Source organism: Labrus bergylta, chromosome 1, assembly GCF_963930695.1.
Source record: "Labrus bergylta chromosome 1, fLabBer1.1, whole genome shotgun sequence".
Taxonomy (NCBI): Eukaryota; Metazoa; Chordata; class Actinopteri; order Labriformes; family Labridae; genus Labrus; species Labrus bergylta.
In genome coordinates, this window is record NC_089195.1 from 11677106 (window position 1) to 11689221 (window position 12116).

The 12116-nt window shown below is 47.7% G+C and overlaps 1 protein-coding gene across 1 annotated transcript in view; it reads left to right on the top strand.

Moving 5' to 3' along the window:
* Nucleotides 1-2674: 2674 nt before the first annotated feature.
* Nucleotides 2675-12116, top strand: part of adcy9 (adenylate cyclase 9) — a 35036-nt gene continuing 25594 nt past the window's right edge. Inside the window, exon 1 of the mRNA XM_020641370.3 lies at nucleotides 2675-6716. Coding sequence (XP_020497026.1) covers nucleotides 4817-6716 — 1900 coding nt within the window. The 5' untranslated portion in view covers nucleotides 2675-4816. The remainder of the gene's footprint in view (nucleotides 6717-12116) is intronic.

The window sequence follows — 12116 nt, forward strand, 5'->3', positions numbered from 1 at the left end:
ACCGCAGGTCACACATACACATTCACACCCTGATGGTAGAGGCTGCTGTGTAAAGAGTCCATCATCATTAACTCATCCATTCATACACATTCACTCACTGATGGGTGACCCTGGTAACCCTAACACATCTGCAGGAGCTGCGGATGGAACCCCCAACATCCGGTTGAGAGATAGCAGACTCTACCAACTGAGCCACATGTTGGATGGTATCATATTAACGTATCGTATTAATATAAAAAAGTTTGGTTTTGAACTTGATGATTAAATGCATTTTTGGTCATCTCGTCTCATCACTTCTGCTTTGAAGAACATCTGTCGACCCTGAGAAGTTAATATCCCTCTCAGAGTCAATAAAACATCACGGATGACTTCAGTCTCACGCTCCGCACGCCATGAACCTGTAAATGTGTAATAATGCGACACGTGTAAAAAAACAGTATATTGAGTGAGTCATCTGTGGTTACTGAGCTGGCAGGCAGCGCTGAATGTTAGCGCAGACTTATCAGTGCAGCTTTATCAACTCTACAAACAAACCTCTCCTGTTAGCTCTGTGAGCACAAACACACCTACACACACGCCAACCACAAGACATGTACACACACAGAGACACACACGCACACACACACCGCAACCCACAGAGACACATACACACGCACACACACTATAACTCTGTTACCTTGTTCATCTAGCTTCCTGCTGTCCACACTCTCATCACTTCACTGTCTTCAGCTTTAAGTGTGTAAATAAATTCAACTCATTCAGCTTTGAGTGTTTTATGACCAACAAGCTCTTAACAAGATGTCTGTGCTTCCTTTGCACTATTTAAAGACTTGTGATTGGCTGAAAGGTCACTGAACACTAAAGATGATCCCAGCTGTCATTGTGCGAGAGGCGGGGTTACACCCTGGACTGTTCACCAGCCAATCACAGGGCTGACATATAGAGACAGACAACCAGCCACACCACACATTCACACCTACGGACAATTTAGAGTCATCAGTTAACCTAACGAGCATGTCTTTGGACTGTGGGAGGAAGCCGGAGTACCCGGAGAGAACCCACACATGCACAGGGAGAACATGCAAACTCCTCACAGAGAGGCTCCTGTCAGATGGGGATTCAAACCAGGAACCTCCTCGCTGTGAGGGGACAGCGCTAACCACTGCACGCCACCATGTTCCTCTAACTCTAATATGTGTCTCTAGTCTGTCTACAAACCCCCCAATGACGAGAAAAGTCCATCCTCTCCGTCTTTTGCCTGCTCCACTTTTCAGAAAATGTGTGCTCAAACAGGCCGTTTGGAGATTTTCCCTTCATGACATCACAAAGGGCAGTAGCCCCTCCCCCAGGTGGGTGACACTCCAACAGCTAGGGGTTTGTTCTGCCCTCTGAGTCTGCCTTCTCACCGTAAACAATAGGACATGGAGCGAGAAAGCCCGAGACACCCAAGCCCTTCCAGAGAGCGGGCGTGGTCAGACACAGCTCATTTACATATTTAAAGGTAAAGACACAGAAACAGCTTGTTCTGATCAGGGCTGAAATAGAGGGGTTTATAGACATGATCAAATACAGGATCAGAGTGGATTTAGAACAAGAAACTTCACACACGTTTTGAGGAGCTCTGAGACTTATTTACACTGATGAAGAGGAGGAGGATATGTGACCTTTAAATACTTCAGCGAAGAAGATTTTCATGTTGCTGTTCTGTTTAGTTCATGAATAAATCAAATTATTTACCGTGCGTGTGCACGCAAACTTTATGGCACCCCTGCATAAATCAGTGTCCCAGTGAAGGACACTGCTGCATCTTTGAATGTCTCATTTCACTTTAACAAACTCTCAGACAGTTCAGCTGACGAGTCCAAAGTAATATCCACCTTATGACATCACACATTGACCTTATGACATCACACATTGACCTATGACATCACACATTGACCTTATGACATCACACATTGACCTTATGACATCACACATTGACCTATGACATCACACATTGACCTTATGACATCACACAATGACCTTATGACATCACACATTGACCTATGACATCAAACATTGACCTTATGACATCACACATTGAGCTTTGTTACTGTTCCTTTGAGCTGTTTGACCTCAGTTTGGGATCCCTAACCACTTCCTGTTTCTGGGCTTAACTTCATGTCATAACCTTCACTTTTCAGGAAGGGCCTTACTTTATTTCAAAATAAAAGCCTAACAAATGGACATTTGACTGAAAACTTCCTAATCATTTACTTTTTATGGTTCTGATTTTTATTGCTCATGTTTTTATTTTGAAATAACAAAGTTTTAAATGTTCTTTATGTTTAGATTTTAAAATAATACTAAGGTGAACTGGAGATTAAAAAAAAGGTTCAAATGTCTCTGTCACTGTTCGTGTCAGATCATTTTAACATGAAGGCGGTAATGGCCAGTTGGGGGGCCCCCTGTGAATGTGTGCCCAGGACCCCTCCAGACTCTAGACCCACCTCTGTTAATATCACTTCTTTATAAAACTACAAACGTTTCCTTTAACTTTTCTTTTTTTAAATCACGTAATGGCAAAGAAAACGTGATCTTCCTTCATAAATCATGCGTGGAAAAGTTCACTGCCTCATTCCCTCCTTGAAAGGCAAGACCGGAAACGGTGTTTTTTGAAACTCTGTTGTACTTGACAGGCTCGTCCCACCGACCCGCACCGACACAACAGCTGGGGGAGGATTTCCGAGCAGCTCTCAGCGAAGATGGTGGCACAGGACTGGAGCTGTTACGTCGTTCCGGATAGGACGGAGCAGCAGCCAAAACTCCCGCTGTAGGTCTGTTTTTATTTAGCCCCCAGCTCCAGGAGAGAGAGAGCGAGAGAGAGACAGAGAGAGAGAGAGAGAGAAAGAGAGAGAGAGAGAGAGAGCTGTGTCGGGGGGGAAAGGGAGGCAACCAGCGGCGGACGGAAGAGGACGCACCACAGCCAGAGCGCATAGTGTTGTGTTTGTTGGACACATGCATGCCAGCGAAAACTAGAGCCATCCAGACCTCAGGAGCTGCTCGGGATAACGAGTCAGTGCCGTATGTGGGCCGGTTTTTGATCATCCCACCGAAGACGCTTCCAAAGAGGGTCTCCTTTATCGCTCTGGGGATTTTCTGCTTCTGTGCTCCGGGGGGAATGCGAGGGGAGGAAATCCAGCCTCAGCTCCAAATAACCAGAGACTCCTAACTGGGTCTCCTCTCCAAACTCAGGAAATACGGCCTGGGAAAACAAAGTTTGGGAGCTTTTGGAAACAAGAGGGGGGCCTATACCGCTGACGTTTTAAAAGGAGAGCTTTTTAATGAGAGCTAAAGCTACCCTACATGAAGTTTGTGAACAGCAGTCCAATGATACACTCCGTGGGTGTTGTTTTTACCAGACTTTTGATCATCACTATTTATAGCCCAGCCTGCTCCGACCGACGCTGTTCCTCATAGCTGTACATTTTTGCCAACTGCGCGCAACAAGTTGCAGACACTCCCAGCAGAGGCAAAGCTGCACTGATTCGGGCCAGCGGAGGGTATGTTCTGCTCTTCTCTTTTTGGATTACACGTCTTTGAATAGCACAATCCCCTCCCCGACCACCTCCTCTTTGGCAGGCAGGCAGGGGGGGAATAAACAGTGGAGATCCGGAGAGGGAGTTCAGGAAAGAACGGGGCTGGATCCGTGGGAATAGGCCTGCCTGTCAGGCCTCCTGTGATCTGGGTCTTGGACTGGACCTCCTAAATAAAACTCAGTGTGGAATAGTTTCTCGGATCTGCAGGGATTATGATGGAAGAAGAATGTATGGGGGGGAAGAACTTAAATCCTTAGCCCAGTGAGCCATGCATGAGAGGGGGGTGTAGAGGAAGTTAAAGCTGCTTAAATCACAAATCATCCACTTTATTATTTGAATGAACAGACCTGTGCACACACACAGTCAGAGCATGTAATGCAAACTAATGTATGAAGAGGAGCGTTTAATAAATGCAGTGTTCATGCTTCATGATAAGGGATTCAACACATATTAATATTATTATTATTATGATATCACTTTAAGGACAGTGTTTGTTGTGTTCATAAGAGCCTGAGTCAGTCTGGGAGGGCCATTAGTCCCCCATGTTGTGCAGAAGAAAAGGTCAGTGTAACTTTTGCAGCCTCATGTGTACAACTGTTGACAGCCTGACTCTGGATCTGCTCATGCGATGAATCCCTGGACCTGAACATGCACACATCCTTTTTTTATTCGTAAAAAAAGACAGATCCGGGCATCTTTCCAATCCTGCCTTACACTTTGTAATGTCAGCAGTGTAGATATTGCGCACATCCAGATGAGGTAATTTCCAGTCATGTAACGTCAGGATCGACATAGTGAAAAAAAGAAACCGTTGCATCACAACGTTGTCCTTCCCGAGGAGGATGTTCACTTCAGGAGGCAGAAAGAAAGATGAGCGTGTTTTTACCGCAGCTGGGGAGGACGCCGGGCTCAGACCCAGAGCCTTTTTGGAGAAGGATCCATGTAATGTGAGTACTGACGCAAACCCGGGCTCGGAGAATGAACTGCTCAACAAACTGGAACGGCGCGTCTTGTGTGAGTGAGTGTGCAGACTGACGTGTGCGTAGAAAAGACGTCTGTGCCGTCACCATACATGCAGCAGTGTGATTATTCCAGCAAACACCTTTGCTCTCTTTCTGCCCCCCCCTCGCGCCACATGTGTACAAGCGGCGCCCACGCACTCTGTCTGATTGCCTGAGCGCCATGAGAAGATTGTATTAATATTTTAAACCCCATCGTTTCTCTTCACCCAAGTCAATATGGCCACTCTGCAACATCACCGGCAGCTTCTCATGCACGGCACGGAAGTGAGCTGCGACTCCAGCGGGGATGGCGCCGTGACCGTGCGGATTACCAACAGCCCGACACACGTGCATCAACATGAGCCACTGAGGGGCAGCGGGGCAGGCGGAGGAGCTGGGGGAGCAGGAGGCTACAGCGCTGTGAGTAAAATGAACCCTAACCTGCACAAATACAGCATCTCCTCCAGCTGCAGCTCAGCAGACTCCAGACCCGTGTTGACCTCCACCTCCAGGGTGCACAGGGAAGCCCCTCCCCTTTTTGAACGCTCTGCTGCCCAGTGCTGGGACCCCAAGTTTGACTCTGCCATCCTAGAGGAGGCGTGCCAGGAGAGGTGCTTTCCTCAGACGCAGCGGCGCTTCCGTTATGTTCTGTTCTACCTGGCAGTGTCAGCTGTACTCTGGGGGGTTTACTTCGGGGTCAATAGTGGCCGCTGTGACCCTGTGACCTTCTTAATCCCCACAGCCTCCTTTCTAGTCCTCCTTGTGCTCCTCTTTCTGTTCACCCTAACCCAGCCCTACACGTGGCTGTACAATCAAACCTCCTTGCTCCTGATCGCCGTCACCTTCGCCATCACTTTAGCTCCACAGATACAAACTGCTGGTTTCACTGAGCTGGAGTGGGCTGGTGGCGGGAACGCCTCGTACCTCTCACCAGACACAGGGGCATCGCCTCCCACTCCTTGCATCTCCCCCGTGGGCACCTTTTCCCTGTGCATGGAGGTTCTGCTGTTGCTCTACAGCGTCCTCCATGTTCGCCTGTACGCCTCAGTGATGCTGGGTCTCCTGTATTCTGTTTTGTTTCAGGCTTTAGAGTGGCTCCCGCTGCTTCAAAAAAGTTATGACACGGCTGGATGGGGGGCGGGGCTAGTGGGTTCAGGTTCTAATTGGGAAGGAGACACCCTCTGCTGGCTCGGCCCGGCTAAAGCTCTGCTCCACCTGTGCGCCCATGTCATTGGCATCCACCTGTTCATCATGTCAGAGGTGCGGTCTCGCAGCACCTTCCTCAAAGTGGGCCAGGCCATCATGCACGGTAAAGACTTAGAGGTGGAGAAGGCGTTGAAGGAGCGCATGATCCACTCGGTCATGCCCAGGCGGGTTGCAGATGAGCTGATGAAGCAAGGTGACGATGAGGGTGGAGGTGAGAATTCTGGCAAGCGTTATTCCTCCGGTGCCTGCTCCGCTTCGGCTGTGTCAGTGGGCGGTGGAGGAGGGGGCGGATCTTCCCAAGCCCAAAGTGCCTCAAACCCCAACAATCATCGGCATAACTATCACAAACGCAAGAAGACCTCCATCCCCCGCGGACAGATCATCTTCCGTCCCTTTAACATGAAGCGCATGGAGCCCGTCAGCATTCTGTTTGCAGACATCGTGGGATTTACCAAAATGTCTGCCAATAAGTCGGCCCCGGCCTTGGTGGGCCTTCTCAACGACCTGTTTGGACGTTTTGACCGGCTCTGTGAACTAACCGGCTGCGAGAAGATCAGCACTCTGGGAGATTGCTACTACTGTGTAGCCGGCTGCCCCGAGCCCCGACCGGACCACGCCAACTGCTGCGTGGACATGGGCTTGGGAATGATCCAGGCCATCGAGCAGTTCTGCCAGGAGACGTGTGAAACTGTCAACATGCGAGTGGGCGTCCACACCGGCACGGTCCTGTGCGGGATCCTGGGAATGAAGCGCTTCAAATTCGACGTGTGGTCAAATGATGTCAATCTAGCTAACTTGATGGAGCAGCTCGGCGTGGCAGGCAAAGTCCACCTGTCGGAAGCCACCGCCCAATTCTTGGACGACCACTACCAGAGGGAGGACGGGCAAGTGGCAGAGAGAGCCGGGCAGAGCGTGGTGGAGAAACTGAAAGGTAAGTGATTGTTTGCAAGTATGACGTTTCTGCAGAGATGAGAAACACCAAGTGTCATTTATCGTCTTTCTGGCGATGTAGAATGTGATTTCAAAAATACAGAACATACAACAAAATCATACCAGAAAAGAAAAACTGAAGTACAGTTTGTGTTTAATATCTTCAGAATGAAATAAAGAGAAGTGTACATTATCTCTGGACACCATGGTGATACCTGTCTGCAACATGTCTCCCCTGAAGCTCAATAAATCCAGAAAGATGTTTTTATTTGACGTTAAATTAATCTGAGATCGTCTGATAGCAGCTCAAGCTTTATCTGCATCTTCTTACTGTGATGAGTTCATACTCTTTGGATGTGTTTACTGAGGACGCTCACATTGAGATAACCAGTTCAGCTCGACGTCAGCGCGCCTTTAAAGTTTAGACAGATGGTCGTAAAACATTCAAACTGCTGCAAACACTTTTAAGACACACTTACAAACAGAGGAGTGCAGAGGTGTTCAGTCATATACGTGCAGGTTTTCGAGGTTTAAAGAGTACATTGTCTGAACGTGTGCACCCAAGTTAGGGGTCATCAGGGTCACGTGGGGTCACTGCGTGCCCAGACAGCAGAGAAATATGTAATCTGACCAGCTAGCCCGGCGTGAACGCTCGAGCCCCAGGAGCAGCAGATCAGGCTACAAGATTAAGAGATTAGAGCAGCAGGAAGAGACACATGTGTTTATATTAACAGGATAAAACAGACTTATTTAATGATACTATCATCTCCACAAGCAGAAAGCTGTCACCCAATCAGAGCCTTTAAAGTCTTTGAAACTGTCTGTCTTCAGTTCATGAAGCCCATCTGTCGCTCTGCAGGATCCCATTATCGCCCCCTGTTTTGACTTCCAGGTGCTGCCAACAGTGTTTTCATTGATTATAAATGTTGTTGTTGTGGAGCAGCACAGATGTAGTGGAGCTGAACATTTGAATGTCATAGGCCCGTGTCACTCAGATTAGAGCCTCTAATCTACCCAAAAAACAAAGCATAAATCTGAAATCCCTGCAACAGACTCATGTTGGCAACTTTCATAGCAACGCTGTGATTAGATACTTCTGCAAAGAGAATTGGGGGAAGAGACTGGAGACGGCTAACATGTTGCTACAGCTAACAGCACATGTTGGAGATAGACTGGAGACGGCTAACGTGTGGCTACAGCTAACAGTACATGTAGGAGGTAGACATCATGGTCAAAGGTGCGCTAACTCTTGCAAAGGCTGTGAGGCGCCGGAGGAGAGGGAAATGTGCCTGCTTGCTTGCGCATCTCTGCCGGCGCTCACACTAACGTGCATATTTCTCTCTAATGCGCATTCTCTGTAAACTTTTCTCTAAGACATTTGCACTGTAATTCATGCACATAGCTGAACAACTGCACAGCGTCTCCAAAGCACATGTCATGTTTTTATATTCGATCATGTTTGTCATCGTTAAAGGAGATCTATTCTACTGATGCATCTTGAAATAAATACATATTACGTCATGGCGTTAGATGTCCGTACCAAACCTCTGCAAAGATACAGTTGTTGGCGTAATCTGTGGTTTCCTGCTGCTCTGTAATGCTGACAGTGAGGATCATAGATCTGCTTTAACACCACTTGTAGCATGGGAGTAGGTGTCAGGACTTAAAAACAATAGACAGACTCCAGAGAGAGGGTCAAAGAAGTTGAAACGCTCCTTTAGCTTTTCTCAGTTCTCTGAGGAAAGAAGCATGAATGGAGCTAATCTCCCCAGCAGGGGATTCCTCTTGGGCCATCTAATCTTAGCTCTCTTGCAAACACAGCGTGTCTGTTCTGTTGTCAGAGTGTATTCACACTGGGCTCTGAATGGTGCCATCACTCTCTGCGACTGTTTGCCCGTCTGGAGCAGAGTTAGATATTGACTTGCAGCTTTTGTTGTTGGAGGAAGAAACGGCTTCTCTGGCAGTCAGGAGGCTTCAACAGCTTTCTTTGTACAGAAATGGACGTCGCACTTGTTGAGCACAATGAACAGTCGGGATAACATGGTGTGAATGTCGGAGGCAGAGTGACTGAAGGCTTTTCTTACAGTCAGTTAAAGGGGGCATATTATGCGAAGTCCTCTCCTACAGTGTTTTTGAACATATATTTGGGTAACCTGAGTGTCTACTGACCCACAAAATGTGACATAAACCCATCCAGTCCTTTGTTTGTGGTCTGCATAAGTCTTACAACACAGAGAAAAATGCTCTGTTTCAAATGTGCTCTCCTTTTGATGTCACAGTGGGATTCTGGTAAAACAAATCCCCTCCCCTCCCCTGGTATCTCCACCAATGGACTCCACCCCCAGCCTAGAACAGAACTTTTGAGCAGGTCGACCATTTTTATTCTTGCTACAGAGGAGTGATGATAACTCAGGGGGGGCTCATTGCATTTGAAGAGACACACACACCAAAACAGAGCATTCTGAGAGAGCTGGTTTATACAGGGTCACAAACCTCCTCTGGTGCTTGATTCATGTTATATTTTGACCAAAGCACAGCACAGATGTTTCATTTAGACCACAGGGGACTGTTTGAAAAGGTGGAGGAGGGGGAGAATATGCTCTCTTTAAATAGAAATCAATAAATGGTCTTTATGATGAAGCTTTGTCAGCTTAGATTGTCTATTGTCCACAGACACCAGCAGAATAATGATAACCACAAGATAACGTCATGTCCTTTGCACTGTGGAGATCGTTGTACTGCAGGTTAAACATTTGAATCAGTAACGAGTGCAGCTTCAGCCTCTGGAAATGTTTCCTCGTCACTTGACAAGGTAATTCAAAACCACCCGAGCCTGCCGACTCTGCCGACAACACCCGTTCAGAGTGAACAGAATTTCCTGGTACACACAAATATTTGCGAATCAGCTTGGAGAGTTGCTTGGAGAGTGTTTCCACCAATCAGTGGGCTGCTGTCTGCAGCGAGACGAGTCTCCCTCATGCAGATGTGTGTGCGTGCGTGCAAGATGCACAGGGAGAACATGCAGACTCCTCACAGAGAGGCTCCTGTCAGACAGGGATTCAAACCAGGAACCTCCACACAGAGAGGCTCCTGTCAGACGGGGATTCTAACCAGGAACCTCCTCGCTGTGAGGGAACAGAGCTAACAACTGCAGCACCATGCAGCCCATTTCAAACCATGGCGGCTGTGTTTTGGACTCCAGCTGTAGAGAGGAGATAGACATCTTGCTGCAGACTTAGAAAGGGGAGTTGGATATATATATATTAGGTACATCCTTATTCCATTATCATTAATGCTGGCAGCAAATCTTAATGTTACACAGACAGTAAGCAGCCAATGAAGCAGCAGAGTTTAAGAACAGAGCACAGATAACAGGATCTCTCTCTCTCTCTCTCTCTCTCTCTCTCTCTCTCTCTCTCCTTATCTTCTCCTCTCTCTCTTTATCATCTCCTTCTGCTCTTTCCCCTCTCTCTCTCTCCTTATCTTCTCTCTCTCTCTCCTTATCTTCTCCTCCTGCTCTTTCTCTTTCTCTCTCTCTCTCCTTATCTTCTCCTCCTGCTCTCTCTCTCTCTCTCTCTCTCTCTCCCCTGATAAACCTCACAAACAGTCTGTCACATTCTTCTTCTCTCTCTCTTAATGGACGCTTCATGTCTCTCACTTATTCTCTCTCCCACCCTGCCGTCCAATAGGACTTTATTTTGTCCCCCCCCTACACATACTTCAGGAGAAGTTTGTCATTGTTGTTGCTCGAGTGAGCAGTGAGTGAGTGTGTTTAGTGTGTGTGTTCAGGAGTGGATAAGTGCAACCAACCCTGTTCTTGCCTGATTGCTGAGTAGTGCACACACACACACACACACACACACACACACACACACACCTAACCTTTATCCGTTCCTGTCTCTGTTTCTGTCACAGCTTTGAGTTAATTTCTCTCATTAAAAGAATAGCGATGTGATGAGTCAGCGTGCAGCTCGTGTTGATGTGGTCGACAGGTTCTTCAGGTCTGTAAGGTGTGGAAGTGACCAAGTCCATCGCACATCTTTATGTTTGAGGTGTCAGTCATTCAGTGAAGCGTCACTTCACAGTGTTGGTACATGTATGTTTGTTAACCTCTGCTGAACACACTCTGCAGTGTGTCGAAGGATGACCAATCAGAGCTCTGTCACAGCCCAGGCTGCAGCATAAGTGACTTGCTTTTTATTTTATTTACATCACGCAGACAAAGGTTTCACTCAGTCAGCGTAATGTGGAGGCTCAAATGTCCAGACATGGTCGGAGTACATACTGATAAGACCGGCTTTCAGGAACACCTGAGTCCTTTGAAGTCGCTGTGGCGGTTTGAACTTTGCAATGTCATGCAGGCTGTAAGATAGTCCTGATGATTCACTTCCTGGTGCACCAAGACCTTGACAACAAGCCAGTCCTACTGTTACTGATTGACCAGCTCATACTCAATGTATGAGTGTCAGAGTGTCATGGGTCAAGGATCTAGTGCGTGCATGTGTGTGTGTGTCAGTACAGAATGCTTTGTGGTAAACGGCGGTTGTGAATAATAGATATGGAGCGCGGCCTCAAGCCTGTTAAAAAATCCATGAGCTTCCTGTGCAGTGTTTACAGCTGAAATGTCTATAGGAGACAGGAACTCAGTTTACAATCTGTTTCAGTCAGGAGGAGGAGATAATCACAAACTCAGTACGGGAAAGCAAGGAAAGAAAGTTCTGTACATGCAAATATCGATGAATTAACCCTTTTTTGGCTCTCTGATTGGTCCGCTGACCACCAATCAGAGAGCTCCTTTTGCTGGGCAACTTCCGGTTAGACACACTTTCTCCTGGTCTGAGTCTCTTCAGTGCGTGTGTCTCAGTGATCCAAATTATTACGCCGCTACACAAACCCACAGCTAAATGCTATCCTTGCGCCTGACTCTAGGGCCAGTGAGCCCGTAACTTAATGCCTCTCCTTACGTGTTGCGTAAACGTGAAGGTGTCCTGCCTTACCTGAATGTGTGTGCAACTGTCCTGTCTGTTTGAGGGGTGCGTGTGGGTGACTCACCTCAAAGATCCTCGTACGTGCTGCGACCAGCTCACTCGAACAGCCCGATCCACAGAGTCACTTGGGTACGACCTCCTCCGCCAGCCCTCTCCTTCATATCAGTTTAGTTCATGAGCAAAAAGAACCCGTGAAGTGTTCGAACAAAAACAAACGTTACTTCAGATTCAGTGTCTTGCGTCCTGGCGTCTTCCTCGTGGCGTCTCTTCGACTCAAAACCAGTTTCCGCCGGCTCCTCCACAGGTGCTGCTAATTAAGGTTACAGAGACAGAGCCACCACACCCCCCTCAGGTGTGTCATCAGTACTGACCCTGCTTCTCCTCCTACCAACCACGCCTACCGCTAAAGACAC